This window comes from Galeopterus variegatus, unplaced genomic scaffold (genome assembly GCF_000696425.1).
Source record: "Galeopterus variegatus unplaced genomic scaffold, G_variegatus-3.0.2 Scaffold2680, whole genome shotgun sequence".
Taxonomy (NCBI): Eukaryota; Metazoa; Chordata; class Mammalia; order Dermoptera; family Cynocephalidae; genus Galeopterus; species Galeopterus variegatus.
This window is the reverse complement of record NW_007728791.1, coordinates 137900-156743: the sequence shown is the minus strand read 5'-3', so window position 1 is coordinate 156743 and position 18844 is coordinate 137900. Positions and strand designations below refer to the sequence as shown.

Sequence of the window (18844 nt, the reverse complement as noted above, 5' to 3'; positions counted from 1 at the left end):
TCGTGCCCGCACCTCGCTCAGCCAGTGAGCGGGAACCGGTCTGTATGTGGGATCCGAACCCTCGGCGGGAGCGCCGCCGTGCTCCCAAGCGGCACACTATAGCAGTGCGCCACCGGGCTGGCCCTTATAGATTCAATTTTAATCACTTCATCCAATTCTTATAAATCCTAGAAATGGAGTAGTTGGACAAAATGATGTGCACATTTTTAAAGCTCTTAGCACATATTGTCAAAACAGCCTTCCCAAAGGTTGTACCAATTTATACTCCAACCAATATCAGGTGAAAATTCCACTCCTCCTCAAACTCTTACCGATACTAGGAATTAATCATTTGTAAAAGGTCCACTTCCCTCGGTAGGTATGGGAACCATATCTGACTGCATGTGTCAAAGAAGGCTCTAGAGTTAAAGGAGTTATCGCTTAGGGCTTAGAAGTCATGGATCATGAAGTTCAAAGAATATAAATCAGGACTTCCCTGTGTGTCAATCATAAATTTGACATAGACATATCTGTCAAAGAAACAAAATAAACTGATGGAATGGAAGGAAGTCTGGGATATTGAAACAGGAATGGATGTGAGTTTGAATTAGCAAGGTCAGTACTGACAAGAGTGCAAGGAAACTAGTGTCCTCGGGACTGCTACAGCCCTCTGCCTCAATGCTTTGTTTTGCTTGAAATCACCATATTTAATAAAGGGTGTGAAATGTTTTTGCCATTAGTGGGCATGGGTCTAAAAAAGTAGAGAAACACTGCTCTATGAGGTTTTTCGTTAAACATGAGTTGCACAGCTAATGTAAATGTCTCTCTATTCCTAGCTACCTGCAGGTGGTGCTATAGTAAAGCACAGCCATGAGGTTGCTTCTCCAGGGTTCAGGCTAATCCTGGCTTCTAATTAACAGTCTCATTCACAGCCACTCAATCCCCTTCTTCATACAGAGCTTTCAGATTGGTCATCCTTGAAGCAACAACCAAGAAGGCCTTTACCCCTTACCAAGAAACCATGATCACCCTTTCCTGGCTTGTGGAGGGATGTTGAAGTCAGCACATAGAATCACTGTGGCTACTGAAATGCTGTTACATTACTTTCATATCTCATTTTGTGTTTTGTAAGGAATTAGTCACTGTTATGTGGGCAGAAAGGTGCAATTGCGAATGTAGACGGCTCTCCACAGCTGGTCAATATATCCAGGAGGGCTCAACACAGAATGCCAGCTTGGGTTACAGGTGGAGGGGCAGAACAAGGACATCAGGCCCAAACTTAAATCAGACTGACTCCCATCTCTTTCAAGCAAGCCCAAAGCTACTTCAGTCACTACCACCCAAACTCCCTCCAACCCAACAGGTACCAAAATTACCTTGCCCATAAAGTGAACGTGTTCCCAGGAATTGGCTGTGAAATGATAGCCTCGCCGAAAGAGGGAGACGATGTAGGTACCAGAAAAGCAGTATTCGCTCAGGTACTTCTCCTTTACTCCAGCAAAAGATTTCTTTATCTAGAAGTGAAGTAAAGTAAATATCATACTTGTACAACAGGCACCTCTGTATAGCCCTCTTTTTCATTACTAGACCTAATGAAGAAAGGAGAAAGCCCCCCAGCTCATGTGGGCCTGAAGGCTGGCCTCTCCCAGAGGGCTTTGGAGGTGATGCTGCACTCATTCCATGGGTGCAGGGGTTTAGAGTTCAGGGTCTCTTGAGGAAGCTTTTCCTCCACTATGAACAAATAAGATTCATCCCAAGGATGTAAGTAAGGATGGTTCAACATACACAAATCAATAAACATGATAAATTACATCAATAGAATGAAGGAAAGAAACTATAGGATCATTTCAATAGATGCAGAAAAAGCATTTGATAAAATCCAACACTGCTTCTTGATAAAAACATTCAACAAATCAGGTATAGAAGGAGTATGCCTCAACACAATAAAGGCAAACCCACAGCTAATATCAAACTGAATGGGCAAAAATTGGAAGCTTTTCCAGTCTAAGATCTAGAACAAGACAAGGATGCACACTTTCCCGACTCTTATTCAAAATAATACTGGGAGTTCTAGCCAGCCCAACAAGGCGAGAGAAAGCAACAAAGGTCATCCAAATTGGAAGGGAGGAAGTCAAACCATCCCCATTTGCAGATGACATGATCGTATACATAGAAAACTCTATAAAGACTCCACCAACAAATTACTAGAATAAATGAATTCAGTATAGTGGCAGGATACAAAATCAACACACAAAAATCAATAGTTTTCCTATATGCCAATAATGAAATAGCTGAAGAAAAATCAAGAAAGTAATCCCATTCACAATAGCTACCCCCAAAATGAAATACCTAGGAGTAAATTTGACCAAGGAGGTGAAAGACCTCTACAATGAAAACTACAAAACATTGGTGGAAAAAATTGAAGAGGACACAAATAAATGTCCTCTTCAATTTCCCATGTTCTTGGGTTGGAAGAATTGATATCATCATATCACCCAAAGCAATCTACGTATTCAATGCAATCCCTATCAAAATACCAATGACATACTTCATGGAAATAGAATAAACAATCTTAAAATTTACATGAAACCACAAAAAAACCCTTACAGCTAAAACAATCTTGAATAGGAAGAACAAAGTTGGAGACATCACACTTCCTGATTCAGAATATACTATAAATCTATAGTAACCCCAACATCACAGTACTGGCATTAAAAACAGACAAATTGATCAGTGGAATAGGAGAGCCCCAAAATAAACCCATACATTTACAGCCAACTGATTTTTGACAAAGGTGCCAAGACTATACAGTGGGGAAAGGACAACTAGCAAAAGTGGATATCCACATGGAGAAAATTGAAACCAGACCCCTCTGATCGTATACAAAAATCAACTCAAAATGAATCTGTCCTGTGGTGAAAGTGGGGTATTAAAGTCTCCAACTATTACTGTATTGGAGTCTGTTTCTCCCCTTAGATCTAACAGTAATTGCTTTATCTAACTGGGTGCTCCAGAGTTGGGTGTATGTACATTTACAATTGTTACATCCTTCGACTTCCAGTCAAGATGGCAGAACAGACAGTTCCCAGCATCACTCTCTCCCACAAATCAACTAGTTTACAACTATTAAAAAGCAACAACAGCCAAGCTGGGGCCACTAGAGCTTAGGGGAAGAGGAGGAGAGACCTACGGAGTGCATGAAGGCAGGAGAAGCCACAATGAGAGAAAGAAAAAAACCTCTCTGACTGTTTCAAGCCCTGGCTGTTTCCAGGCTGTAGCTGCTGTGCATATGAAGCAGGAGCCAGCAAAAGTTACAGCTGTGCCCTTTGGATGAAGTTGCTTGGAAGTGACAGGGGAGAAGAGGGCCTTGGTGGCCCTCAGGCCAGCAAGACTACTAACAGAGTTTCCGTGGACCCACATAGGAGTGAGGCGCCACAACAACTGAAAAAAAGGAGCCACTCAGGGGCTGATGAGTCATCACAAGGGACCGGCACACAACCCATCTCATGGGAAGTGTCTGCAGCACAGGCAGTGGGGTAGATGGGCTCACCGGGAAAACACTGAGACACAGCAAGTACAGCTGACCTGCCCCTCAATCAGCGTAGGACCACTCAGAGGAGACTGGTCAGGAATATAGAATTGAATGGGGTGCAGATTGATGAAAAGACTCAGATGCAGACCAGTGTGTCTACACAACCCAGGTGCATTGGATTTCACTAAACCCGAAAGTCCTATAAAGTCAACCATTAAAATGAGAGCTGCACAAAAAGCCTTCCCCAGAGAATCAAGAGCAAATCAGCAATTTAGCTCAACCACAGAGTACTGGTCCCCACAGGAAGTTCCCCCACTTTAGGAGTAATCAAAGGACAACAAATTAGTTCCAGCACAGAGTTTAAGTAATAGGAACAGCAAATAAGCCAACACAGAAATGAAAGAAAAAACCCAGTACCCGCTACCAGAGACAAAGTCTGATATTAACTAGTAAAGGTCTCATTTCACCAAAGAACACCTGTAACACCTAGAAGGACCAGAAGTCCCCAGGGCTACCAAGCCAGAAAGGGGGGACAACCAGGCACACTGACAGCATCCCAGGGCCTGCCTAGGGTCCTGAGGTATGGATCCAGGGGCCAGACCCTCTCCCACAACCAGGCACATTGCCACCACCAGCACCAACTAGGTAAGGAGCATGCCAAAAACATCACCTCTGTGTGGGTGACCCACCACAGCCACCGCAATAACCACAGCTACCACCAAAGTGGCTAGACACCACAACCACTGTGCAGATGGTCTGCCAGCCACTGGGGTGCATTGACACAAGGAGAGTCACCAGCAGAGACCAAAGAAAAGAAAAGGATGTCTTTCTCCACAAAGCCCATTTCAGAGTGACAGAAGAAGCATCTGCTCTATGAATAAGATTGGGGGACCTGATTGGGGGACCTCTCAGCATTAGACAGATCATCTAGGCAACAAATCAACAGAGTAACCATTATTCTTTCAGAAGGAGAGAAGAAATCTAGGGTAATTAGAGGGGGGAGGGGGAGGTAGAGGGAGATGGGTAGAGATTGGACAAGGGGCATAAAGAATAATTACAATTTGTAACAATATATATGCTAGTAATAGTGATTTTATTAACATATCTCAATGTTGAACCCCCAAAATTTGTATAATCAATTTTGATTCAATAAAAATTAAAAAAAGAAAGGTAGGGCCTTTAAAAGGTGATTAGATTGTGAGGAACATGCCCAAGTGAATAGATTAATCCATTGATGGTTTAATGGTGGTCATAGGCAAGGTTATGATGGCTTTATGAGGAGAGCTAGAGAGAAGCTTAGCTCTCTCTTGCTCAGCCATCTTGCCATGTGACATCCTGAGTTGCTATGAAGAGTCACCACCCACAACAAGGCACTCACCAGATGTGTTTTCCCTGGACTAGGGACTTCCCAGCCTCTAAAACTGCAAGGAATAAATTTCATTTCTTTATAAATCCCTCAGTTTCAGGTATTCTATTGTAAGCAACAGAAACAGACTAATACAGCATCTTAAGGATATCATGTCATAAAAAAGCCTTACCACTCAGGTTAGTTCCTGGACTGGCAACATCAGTATCCCTTGGGAGCATGTTAGTCCTCACCCCAGAACTACTCAGAATCTGCATTTTAATATGATTCCCAGGTGATTCATGTGCACAGTAAAGTTTGAGAAACACAGCTCTGGAACACAATGTAGGAAGCATTTTGCTAAGGACTGCTAAAAGTGCCAATATCTCACCTTCTATCTTCCATTCTTACTTAACCTCTTTTTTTTGCATCTAAGTCACGCAAAGTAGTTGTCTTCTTGAATCCTTCGTGTGTTTACTTATCCCACTCCCTTCGGAAGACATTAAGAGCTGCCTGCCCCACTTGCCCTTACCTATGTTAGCTGCTGAGAGTATATGCCCCAAGGCCTACAGTCTGCTCTGCTCCCCTTGTACCCTCAATTAGAATACAACAGGCCAGGACATCTCTAGCTTAGCCCAGAGGTGTGTCTACTGCCCTATTCTTCAGCCCTTGAGATAGGCATTCCCTCCTGTACACTCTAGCACTCTAGGCAGAGAGAGAACAAGCATGTGTTAAGCATATATCACGTACTAGGAACTATGCCAGACGTTTTATATGTAGTGCCTCCCTTCCCCTGCCTACTTTTTTCCAGATTACAGGACATCCCATCTGTAAATCCTATGTTCTAGCTGGAGCCTGCTTCTCACTTGATTCCTGCCTGCCCCCAGCTTCTAGAAGGATAAGTCCAGTCCTAGCCTGCCTTGTCCTGCTTTGATGGAATTCTTAGAATGACACAACTTGGAACCTGTCTTTCAACACAGTTCTGGAAACTACCCTTTGATCATTCCTCTATATATGATTTCTCCTAAGACTTTGGTGAGGACATCAATTGACGCTGCCTGTCCAGGTCCTTACTCCTTCCTTTCAGTAACTGTATTCTGCTTTTCCTTTGTGGGCCTCTTCCTCCAATTTGATGTGTTCTTGGTGGGCGTGTCAAACGCAGAACACCTTTGGAACACAGAATTCCAAGAATTTACTTGGGCCTCACTTGAAACTGCTCAGCCCCTGAAGATTCTTGAAGGCTGGCCTATCCTTTGGGGGGATGCCATTTTGGCCTAACTTCCCTGAATTCTTCAACATTCCTATTCCCCTCCTCTTTCTGGAAAGCTGTACATTGGCTATGCAGTCTTACCTGCAGAGGCTTAATTATGACAGTAGCCAACTATATAGAAGCCAAAGGCATTCACCTGGTTTATCAATCCAGAATTAATCATGTTCATGCTTGAGGACTCATTATTATGTGCTCCCTAAACTGGGGAGGGGAATCTACTCTCCTCTCTCTCTTACCTGCTCCTCTCTCCTTTCTATTCCCAAGGCAGTGCAATAGCACCAGGTTCTCTCCCCGTCACCCCTTACCCCTTTATCCTTACCACCTCCCACCTAAGGTGGCATTGGCAGATCTTCAAGAATGGGATGCATTTCGCTACAAAGGCGAATTCATGAGGTTGAATGTCAGGACCTAGAGTATACAGAGAAGTACCTAGGTATCAGTACACATAGAATCTCATTGCATTGCTCTCTTGGGTTGACTAGATCTTGGATGACCAGACTTTCCAAGTAGAGAATTGGCTATGTTCTGATTGCTAAAAGATTTTATTAGCCCTCTAATTAACCTACCAGAAGACAACCATGGAGTGTCCCTTTCACTCACTTTCCCAGTCTCCTCACCTCAGGACTCAATGACTTGGGGCACCCTACTAGACATCAGCAGCCGTGGTGTGCATTTTATTTCCCCTGCCAAAGCAGAAACAAGCAGCATGGTATAATACATACAAAGCCCCTAGCCTACTTTTCGGCACATAATACATACTTAGCAATTGTTAGTTCTGTCTCTGCTAAAGGTGTTTAGGAGGAACATTCACAAACACAAGCCATACTGGGGTGGCAGTCCTTCTCCACGGTGAAGTTAGGAAGAAAAGAAAAGTCACTCCATAGCAGTGCACTTGACAAAACTATGCTTTCCATATAGATGGACAACGTAGTCGGAAGAAAATGAACCCTGGGTCATAACACCCACATCAACATTCTAGGCTCTGAGTGAGGGTGAGGGTCTCACCCTGTAAACCCCCTCTCCAAATGTTTCAGAATTTCTCCCAAATGCCCGCCTTTCTGAGTTTATTTCCAGAGCCTGTGAGCAACTCCCCATGTGGCTTATCTGAGCGGATCTACAGGTCCACATATAAGCATTTCCAGACTAACATCATCAGATGAAGTAAAAAAATAAATGTGGATAACAAAGGAAATCTGACAGAACTTTTACTATGAACCAGAAGTAATTTTTTTTCCATAGAGCATCCTAAATCTATTTCCTCAGCAGCCACATGTAGGCCTGGTCTCAAGTTGCCTCTTCCTCAAGATACTCATCTTCCCCCACAGACAGATCACCACCAGCTGCAACAAGCCTCCCCTAAGTGTTCTGTAAACTGTGAAGTGCTGAGGCACATTTGAACAGCTCTTGCTGAAGGCCCTGAACACATTTCCTTCATGTTGTAACTCAGACAAAATACTTGGAGAGCATTCCAAACCTCCAGGCTCTTGCACAGCCTTTCTTCCCCTGTTGTCAGTGCAGACAAGGACAAACATCCATTTTTAACTAAGTATTTCTTAAGAATAAAAGCACCACTCACTTTTGCAATTGTGTCTATTTAAAAACAGCTGCCGATGATCTGTCTTTTATAATCAGAGTGGACCCCATACCTGTCTCCTCCCTGGAAACTTTCATCAGGTAGCGCTGGACCTTTAATTACTCAGTGTCTTGGATAAGAAAAAAACTGTGCTTCAAATTTATGAATAAGTAAGAGATACCTTGGATATGGTTAATGGAGAAAGCATCTTACTGCAATGGTACCTGTGGCAGATGGTGTGAATTGCCTGTCTTCAGTGCTAATAGAACTCCACTTTGGAGGCTAGGGGAGGCAAGTGGGTGACAATGTGCCCAGTTCCAGGCAGCAGCTCATGATAACTCTAAGGCTCTAAGCCAGTCATAAAATCCTGCACCTTGCTTTACCAGCCAATCCTGGCCAATGAGATATAAGAGGAACACTGCTGAGGGGCTTCTGGGATAGCTTTTGCTTTCCTATAAAAAGGATCAGATGTTTCTGGTCCTACCCTTCTTCTGACCTTGAATAGGGCTGTGATGACTGAAGCCACAGCAACCACCTTGTGTCCATGAGGGAAGAGGCATAACAACAGAACTGTAAAAGCAATGGCTGAGATGGAGTGGGGCTTCTGACCCTATGCCAGCAGCTGCCGACTGCCAGACTTCATAGTAGGTAAGAAAAATAAGACCTTATTTAAGCCACTATATGTCAAGTTATCAAGGAATGCTGATGAATTCATTCCTAAACTGGGCTTCTCTAACACATTTGCTGGATTTTGGTCAAACCAGCACAAGTTTAAGATTATATATATCTTCCACACTATCGAGGGCACAGGGCAATTGTAACAGCGTTATTTCTAGCTGCTTACCTCCTCCCAAGACTTGGAGCAGAAATTTCCCATCATCTCAATCACCTTTTCCTGAGAAGAGACTTTCTCTGATGTCAGGTTTAAAAAGTTCATCACAAAATAAAAAGCTGAAAATGCCTGCAAGAAAAAATTGCAGAGTTTTAGGCTGTGTCCAACATAGACTATGGATGTTGCTTTGCTCTTCTAAAGGCCATACTCCTCCCTAGTGCAGGTGCCTGGAAATCTCTATTAAGTAAATTAACACGCCAAATGATATTCCAGACTCAGGAGCTGCTTCCTTCCTGGAAGAGGGGCCACTTTGCTACTGACACATCTCTAAGCCACTTGGCAGTTACTTTTCTCTATAATTGTACTAGGAGAGTCAGAGAGAAATAAAGATGGGAAAAGAGGATGAGAAAAGAGAGAGGAAGGAGTTACAGAATGCAGGAAAGAAAGACCACAGTAGTGCCATGATCCAACAGAGGGAGGGAACATTCCTGGGGCTACAAATTGGAGTCGAAGGGAAGGGGTGGGAGGTTGGGGGATAACTGGAAGAGGGCAAAGGGTACAAAAGTCATTTCTGGTAATGGATGTGCCCCCAGTATGAATTTGGCCCCCACATCATGGGCAGGAGGGGGGGACAATCAGCTTTGTATCTCATGAATATTCGTAATAAATAAAAGAATAAAAAAAAATTTTTAAGTCCCATTTTAAAAAGCTATGTACATATCGAGGTTGGACTTGGTCTAGAGCCTGGGTAATAAATAAAAGAATAAAAAAATTTTTTAAGTCCCATTTTAAAAAGCTATGTACATATCGAGGTTGGACTTGGTCTAGAGCCTGGAGGGCCGGCCGGAGCGGGGGTAAGGTGGGGGCTGTCTCCCAGGGCTGCAGCGCCACAGAGACTGCTCAGCGCACGGGGTTCCCTGCAGTCCCGCTCAGGCCCACCGCTGCAGGGACGCACAATGGGCCCAGCACCAGAGGGACCAGGCGAGCTCTGGAGCAGTGCGCACCGAGCGGGAGCCTGTTCAGAAAGCCAGACTCCACCGCACGAGTCTTCGGAGCCGCGCCCTCCCCCAGCCAGTGTCCAGCCCCGCAGGGGGAAGCTGCCTACGGCGCTGCCTGAGGACGCCCCGCGGCGCCCACCTGCGCCCGCCAGCCCTGCGAGGCCTCGCTGTCGTGGCGGTGCCGCTGCGGAGTCCCCAGCACCAAGCAGCGGGTATTGCGGGCAGTGGCAGAAGAGGCTTCCGGTCAGTGCCACAAATCAATGTACAACTACTAAAAATCAACGACAGCCAAGCTCTAGCTCAGGGGAAGAGGAGGAGAGACCTACGGAGTGCGTGAAGGTGGAGAAGCCAGATGAGAGAAATAACTGCTTCGACCATTTCGAGCCCTGGCTGCTTCCAGGCTGGAGCTGCTGAGCGCACAGAGCAGATCCTGGCAAAAGCCACAGCTGTGCCCTTCAGATGAAGTCGCTTGGAGGCAGCAGGGGAGAAGAGGGCCTTGGTGGCCCCCAGGCCAGCAAGTCCACTAATAGGGTTCCCACGGACCCACATAGGAGTGAGGCGCCATGACAACTGAAGAAAAGGAGCCACACAGAGGCCAGTGAGTCATTGCAAGGGACCAGCAGGCGGCTCGTCCCATGGGAAGTGTTTGGAGCACAGGCCTCAGGGGAGATGGGCCCACTGGGGGAACAATGGGACACAGCAAGAACAGCTGATCTGCTCCCCAATCAGTGCAGGACCACTCACTGGAGACTGGTCAGGAATGCAGAACTGCATGAGGTGCAGTTTGATGAAAAGACTCAGGCCCAGACTGGAGTTTCTATATAACCCAGGTGTACCAGATCTCACAAGACCCAGAAGTACCTATAAAGTCAACCATTAAAACCTGGGCTGCACAAAAAGGCTTCCCCAAGGAATCAGCAGCAAGGCAACAATTTAGCTCAACCACAGGGCTCAAGTACTGGTCCTCACAGGAAGTTCCCCCATTTTAGAACGCAACAATTTCCCTCTGCAAACAGAGCTTATGATTCAATTCCAGCTAAAATACACCCTAAGCCAACTTCTTAAAAGTTGCATTTTTAAAAATATTCTTATACATATATAACCTATCTAATTTAATGAAAACGCTGGAAGAAAAAACAAAATAACCGCAGACCAGACAGAAAGTTTGATATTAAGTAGCAAAGGTCTCACATTACCAAAGAACATCTATAAAACCTAGAAAGACCAGATGTACCCTGGACTACTAAGCCAGGGAGGGGAGAGCGCTGGGTGCCTCATCCATGCCCCCCAACACCCACAGCCAGCTCAGCAATGACCACCAAACTGCTGCAGGAAGGGTCCCCAGGCTCCTGAGCTGGGGTGGTGAGGGGGTGAGGGCTTCAGCCACACCCCTCTGACATCTGCACCCAGCTCAGCAATGACCAAGCCACCGGTGAAAGCCCCCTGGTCTCCCATGCAGGAATGAGGGGGGTGCCACAGGCCTCAACTCTGCCTCGCCTCCTTCTTCCTTCTCCCACCCTATCTCCTTCCCATTTCCCCCAACTGCTCCCCAACATCATAGAATGTAAAAAATATATACATTAATAAATATATAAATTACTTTTTTAAAATTAAGAAATTCTGCTCCATGGAATCACCTCTCTTTCCATTTGAGCCATGTCTTAATTTTTAAAGTTCCTTAAAAGTGCCTCACTTATTCCTATGCCTCTCTTATAACTTGATCTCCTCCTTCTTGTGCTGGTAAAATTTACTCATATTCTGGAATTAATTTGAAAAAACAGTTTCTGAGAGAGGCCTTATTTGACCCTCTTTATATTTACTCTGCTCAATCTGTACTACCCTGTAGTCTTTCAGTTTTTTCTGCCAGACTGTAAACTATATGAGGATGGAACTATGGCTGTTTTCTTACTACCATGTCTTCATTATCTAGAACAGCATTTGCCACTTGTTACAAGCTCAGTAAATATTTTGAATAGATGAATGATCATTGAAAATTAAAGTGCAACTTGATTCATGCTGATACCAGAAGTAAGAGTATTATATTGTAATAACATAAAAAATAAAAGTAAAAATATAGAAAAAATAAAAAAGCTATGGATCATATTGAATTTTTTAATAAATAAATAAAACTGGAAAATTCTATACAGAGATATTGGAAGCTATTCCTGAATGGCAAAATTATAAGGGTTTCCCCCCTCCTTATTTGTGCTTATTTTTCCCTATTTTCTATAATGAACATGTACTGCTTTCTTAATAAAAATCAATCTTTATTGGACAAATATTTATTGCAGGTCTACTATGATCTAGGCACTATTCTAGACACAACCAAAGTTTTTTAAAAAATCATTATTATTATCATACATGTCAACTATAGAAAAAGTTGAAAGTAAAAATCAGTATAAAAAGAAAACATCCTATTAAAATAACCCCTAATTCTACCACCTAGGGACAACTGCTACTAAATATGGTATACAGGCTTCTAGCATTCTTTTTCATGCTAATATACACATATAACTTTTATTATACTTTATACCACCCTGTAACTGCCTTTTTGACTCAGTGCTAGGCACTGGGCTGAGTCAGAGAGTCTATTGTGATTATTTAAGGGGAGCCAAAAGTTGTACCTGTACTAGAAGTGGTTTGGATAACGCATTATAATGTGCCTTCTGTAAGATTACTGAGCCAGAACTGAGTGTAGAAAGGAAATGTGATTCCCAAACAAGCCAAGCAACATTCTTATGTAATTCTCATAGGCAAAGAAACAGTGTTTTGGTGGGCAAAGAAATAGGGGGTAACAGAGATCCCACTGGGGGCTCAATTCTGACTCAGACAACAGGAAAGATACCCTTTACTCGACAATTTCCCTCTGCAAACAGAGCTTATGATTCAATTCCAGCTAAAATACACCCTAAGCCANACAATTTCCCTCTGCAAACAGAGCTTATGATTCAATTCCAGCTAAAATACACCCTAAGCCAACTTCTTAAAAGTTGCATTTTTAAAAATATTCTTATACATATATAACCTATCTAATTTAATGAAAACAAATAAGTGTGAGCATTTTAATCCTTTTTAATAAATTTTTTTGCCTTGATTTTCATCTCCACTTCTACCCCAACAGAAGCCCATGTTAACAACTTAATATGAAGCCTTTCTTTTTTTTCCATGCTCATAGTCATATACAAACACACGTGTATAAAGGGTTTGTTTTATAAATGAAATCTTAAACCCATTCTGCATCTTGCTTTTCTTACTCAACAATCCTTTATGGAAATCCCTCCAGATCAGCTGGGGACACTCTAGTGGCTACATAAGAGTCTATTGTGTGGCTGTCTCTTAATTCATTCCACAACTACATACTAGTGGATATTCTCTTGATTTCCGGTATTTTCCCCTGTGAGCAATGCTACTATAAATACCTCTGTACATTTAACCTCTGAACTGGTGTGCTCATTCCTTTGGGATGTCAAGCTCCCTAGGAACTCTGAAAGGCAGCCTCCATATCCCCTGAACTCAGGAAACAACACTTTAAATATCACTGTATGCCAGTTGTAAAACAAGATCATGATATGTGGTCCTATTTCTACCATCTTAACCCAAGCCACCATCATCTCTTGTGTGGACACGGCAATGGCCTCTTCATTGGTTTCCACATTACCTTTCTGGTCCTATTCCAATCCATCCTTCACACAGCAGTAGCAGGAATATTTTTTTAAATCCAAGCCACCATCATCTCTTGTGTGGACACGGCAATGGCCTCTTCATTGGTTTCCACATACCTTTCTGGTCCTATTCCAATCCATCCTTCACACAGCAGTAGCAGGAATATTTTTTTAAAATTTGATCCTATCACTCCTCTGCTTAAAGCCTCCATTGGCTCCTAATTATACTTAGAATTAAGTCCAAATTCTACCAGGTCTCTCAAGGCCAGGCATGTTGTAAGCCTGCCCACCTGGCCATCTCATACCCCCATCCACCTTGCCCACCACACCCTAGCCACCCTGACCTTCAGTCACTGCCAAGCTTTTCCTCCTCAGGGCCTGCACACTTGCTATTTCCTCTGCTGGAATTCCCTTGACTTCCACATTTCCTCCAAAGAGAGTCTCTGACCACCAGCCTAGACTAGGCGACTCTATTGCTCTCTTTCTTCCCAGCAGTTACCACAGTCTGATTTGCTTTTGTTTGTGTTTCTGATCTCTTGTCTGCCTGCTCTCTAGAATGCCAGTTCTGTGATGGCAAGGATGGAATCTTCCTTGCTCTTGGCTGAATCTGCCCCACTAACATGGCGCTTGGCACACACAAGAGCTCTATAAATGAATAAGTGACAGAAAGCTGCTCTATCTCTAGTTCAAAGAGTACTGCCTAGAATGTAATAGATGGTCAGCAAATCTCTGACTGACAGACAGGATAAATTTCTATATGCTTGGATAATGCATAGCAAATGCCTGGAAAAGTTCCCACTATTAATTACAACTATTAAGCATGTTTTCCTCAAGGAATTTTTAGTTTTTACTTTAAGCTTTTTGTACAATTAGATTTTTTTAAAAAATAATGAGAATGTAATAAAGCAATAGTAAATATTTCCAAAAGTTGTTACATTTCAAAAGACTTTCTGAAACTAGTCTGAGAGCTTATTCTATTAGTAAAAGACTTAATGAGTTAAGTAGGCACCTAGAAATTCTCTTGCTTTTGCTAAGGTGTGACATTTGCTTTTTAAAGTAAAAAGTATTAAAAACAGATAAAAATTTCTATGAGGTAGATTTAGCAACATATTGAGCCTTCAGTGGGACATACAGCAAATCAGGTTAGCAGGGCCTCCTGGTCCATGCCCCCTCCCCTTGCCCCCCAAAACTGCTCGCCATGAGCTCTTGGAAATTTTCCCTTGAACTTCAGAAGCTTCTGTTTGGTATCTCAGAATCCTGCTTTCATTTATTTCTCAACACATGAAAGTTGCCTTCTTCATTTCTTTTTTTTCAAAATAGAAAAGTCTTTAAAATTTTGGCTTATTCAAAAGTAATACAGAATTTAAACACTACAAGTTAAAAATGAAAGTCTCCCCATAATCTAACATCCCCTAAAGATAAACACTTTTAACAATTTACTGTTTAATGCCTATCACAAATATATATGTAAAATAGTAACCTAAAAGTGATGGTACTAGACACAAAGTTTTATAATCCTGCTTTGCTTTACATAATAATAATATATTATGGTCAAGTTTCCATGTAGCTTTACCTCACTCATTTAACTAATAATATGTTCTTTGTATGGATATATCATAATTTATCTAAACAATCTCCTATTTCTGAGTATTTAGGCTTTCTAATATTTCACTACTATAACAAGTCTACAATGTACATGGATCTTTGTACCTTTGCCTGCCCACTTCCTTGACATAATTTCCTTGGGGTAAGATGATCAGAGGTAAATATATTTTATGAATAAGTACAAATATTCACTAAAAGACATGTTCAAGAATGTCCACATAGCAGTTCATAATACTTCAACACTGGAAACAACCCAAATGTCCACCAAATGTAGAATGGATAAATTATGATGTGTTCCTACAAAGGAATACTATTCTGCAATGAAAGCATAAACTACTGTTACATTCAACAACACAGGTAAATCTCAGACTATAGTGAGTGAAAGAAGCCAGATACAAAAGAATACAGACAGACCATGATTCTAAAAACTGGCAAAACTAATCTAAGGTGATAGATATCAGATGATGGAGTTTGGATGTGTTGTCCCCTCCCAAACTCATGTGGAAATTTGATCTCCAATGTGGCAGTGTTGGAAACTGATTGAGTCATGGGGGCGGATCCCTCATGAATGGATTAATGCTCTCCCTGAGGGAGGGGGGATTAATGAGTGAGTTCTCGCTCTGTTAGTTCCCACGAGAACTCGAACTCGTTGCTTAAAAAGATCCTGACACCTTTCTCTCTCTCTCTCTCTCTCCCTCTCTCTCTCTCTCTCTCTCTCTTTCCCCTCTCTCTCCTCTCTCTCTCTCTCTTCCTCTCTCTTGCTTCCTCTCGCCATGGCCATGTGATCTGCTTGTACCCGCCAGCTGCCTGCCACTTTCCGCCATGAGTTGAAGCAGCCTGAGGCCCATGCCAGATGCAACTGTCCCAGAATCGTAAGCCAAATAAACCTCTTTTCCTTATAAATTACCCAGTCTCAGGTATTTCTGTTATAGCAACACAAAACGGACTAAAACATCAGAGTAGTGGCTACCTTTGAAGGGGAGATTATCAACTGGAAGCAGGAACAAGGGAGCCTGTGGAGCGCTGGAAATGTTCTATATTTTCACTTAAATAATGGCTCATAAGTGTATACCTTAAAAACTACCAAGTTGTGCCTTAAAATGTGCACGCTTTACTGCAGGTATGTTAGACTTCAATTTAAAAACTAAAGGTGAGCATATTTTAAATATCTGTACATATCTTTTCAGATCCTCTCTCAAAAAGATTGGATCACTTTCCAACTGTTGGACATAACCTTTTTTTACCCTAGAGCCTAAAATATGTTCTATTTTCTCCAAGTCCTAGGAATGGTCCTTCTCTATACCCCTCAAACAGGGGTATCTATTTACCCAAAGCTTGGAATAATTTTCTTTCCAGACCCCTATAGCTATATCTTCGTCTTCATTTTTCCTTAAATCACCACCATTTTCCTGTACCATAGAAATCCAAGTTTATGGATCATAAACCTCAAACAAAGGCAGCTAAAGATCAAAATCTTTCAGCTTGGGGGGGAAAAAAAGCCATCAGCCACCTCCCAGAAACAGAATATACAAACAATTTTAAGAAAGATGCTAAGACAACTGATGTTCAAACTTAATAGTAATGAGTGTAAGGAAATGAACTTATATTCAATAGTTAAAAGGGAAGGCTTTGATTTATTTTAGGTAGATTTAAAAAGCTGAAATATAACCATAATTTGAAATTTTAATTTTTAGGAAGTTACAACCCAATAAAAGTAACTTTCTAAAAATTAAAACAATTCTAAGAAAAAGTGGAAGGTTCTGTGATGTAGTGTGCTTCCTGCAACCAACCCAATCAGTTGGGAGACCTACTTGGCAATATAGTAGAACAGAAGGTATTTCTGCATGAGATAGGAGGTTAGATAGCGTATGTGCTAAAGTTCCCTCCAACACTAAGATTCTGTAGTTTAAGAGTTCAGCTGTGGCCAAGGGCAGATTAATGCAGAATCTATTAATATCAATAAAGATAATAAAAGAGAATCTCTCCCAAGAATATATCTAGAGCAGCTTACAGAAGTGTGTGAATCACTGAACAGCTCTCATAGTTAATCTCAACCCTCTGAATCAAAAAGAGTGAATTGGTGACTTTTGTTCAGATACTGATACCAAAAAAGGAAAGATCTCAGGATAATTTGAAACATCAGAGCTGCCTGAAACATCTAAGCTGAAATCGAAGGAAAGCCAAAAATAACCCATTTCAAGCTCATCATAAACCTGTAACTATCAAGATCTTACAAAGAAGTGAAGTGAAGAGGGAGTTGGAAAGACATTTGCTTTTTAAATAATAATGAAACAAGATTCATGGAAGAAGAAACATGTCAGAGTAGCTGCCAACACTTTGGGCTTACTAATAAACGACATTCTGAGGACATAGAGCCCATGTCAGAAAAGGGTACTATGCTTTATACCAAATGTGTTCTGGGTGATGGTGCGAACAAAAATGCACAAGTGCACGTGCATCTGTCAGTAAGTGGCTTGGGGGGTGGGGCCCATGCTCTTCTGTTTTGGTTCCACTTTTGCCTTTAGAATACCAAAGGCAAGTCTCCTGACTGGCCCTTACAGAAACCCGCTGAATTGTTTGCAGGTCTCTGAAGGTGTTTAACACTTTCTCACCTCCAGGCTTCTGTGGGTGGTGGTCCTCTCACTAGAATATTCCAAGTACTAAAGTTCTTTTAATGAACATATACAGTGTTCCAAGGCATTCTGGCTGGCATAGAAATGGAAAGATTAAAAAGACAAACCCTGCCTTCCAGGGTCTCTGGACATAGTGGGGGAGACAGACATAACCTATAAAGACAATACCCATTTTTGCCAGCCATATTTCTGTGATTTTTAACCTATACAGAAATGTAATACATAAATTCCTATTAAATTTAATCAAGCTGGTTTCAGTCCAACACTCTATCCTCTCTAAAATTTTTTCTTGTTTATGTGATATGTTACCCACCCTCCTCCTTGCTCCCCAACACTGGAACATCTCCCAGGGATCCCTTAGTCCACTCTGACATGGACTCTGAAACTGCACTTAAGATCACCAGTGACATCCTAACTGCTAAAGCCAATAGCCATTTTTTTTCATTCCACATCTTGCTTAACTTCTTGGCTGCATTTCATTCATTCATTCATTCATTCATTCAATATTTACTGAGTACCAACTATGTTGCAAGAACTATTCTTGCAGTGATACAACAGTAATCCAAACAGATGAAAATCCTGCCTCCTAGTGAAAGGCAACAGAACTCAAACATAAATAACAGGTTGTATGACGGATGTTACAGTGCTATAGAGATAAAGCCTTTTGTTACACACACCACAGATATAGAGCCTTTATGCAGATTAGGGAAGCCCACGAAGTAGGTATATAGTACACGTGTAATTTCTTTCAGTCCAGATGCAACTTCCTTCTCAAGGGTCATTTTTATCATAAGCACTGTTGCCCAATAATATAGCTGACATTCCACTTTTATCACGTTTCCAGGGAAACAAAGCCAGAAAGTTAACCAAAAGCCAAATTTATCTATACAGAAGTAAAAAAGGGTTTTGTTAAACCATTTTCCAAAGGTCCAATCAAAAACACATTGACAGTAGTTTGAAATATAAAAGAAGCATCTGTAGTCACAGAAGGAACAAGCATTACAGTTTTGTATCAAGAATTCTGCCCCAAACTCACCACTTGGCATGACCTCCCTCCCTTCCTCAATCTTTCTTGATTATTCTTTCTAACTTGCTTCTCTAACATGGCCTATATGCTTGTATTACTAAGTCTTTGGTTGGCTCTGCCCTAGCAGGAAGAATTTCAGAGGAGGAGTTGTGTCAATTTCAGGGTCATCTGTCTCTGGCATATGTGTCTATATCTGTTGTTTTCCATATTTCTTAACAGACTTGACCCCTGACACCTGGAGGTATTCACCCCAGCCACTGCCCTGCTTGGGCTCACAATTCTACCTTAATCTTTACTTTCTATGTACTTTTTGGTCTAGGTTAAGGGTTCTTTTTTTTTTTTTTTCCTTTTTGTCTTTTTTCGTGTCTGGCAATGGATCGCAACCCTC

At 42.1% G+C, this 18844-nt stretch overlaps 1 protein-coding gene across 1 annotated transcript in view; it reads right to left on the bottom strand.

Annotated features, from left to right (window-relative positions):
* The window catches only part of ENTPD1 (ectonucleoside triphosphate diphosphohydrolase 1), a 78919-nt gene that overhangs the window by 3036 nt on the left and 57039 nt on the right, over positions 1-18844 (bottom strand). Inside the window, exons 8-9 of the mRNA XM_008582608.1 lie at positions 8544-8660; positions 1356-1493 (exon numbers count right to left, since the gene is read on the bottom strand). Coding sequence (XP_008580830.1) covers positions 1356-1493; positions 8544-8660 — 255 coding nt within the window. The remainder of the gene's footprint in view (positions 1-1355; positions 1494-8543; positions 8661-18844) is intronic.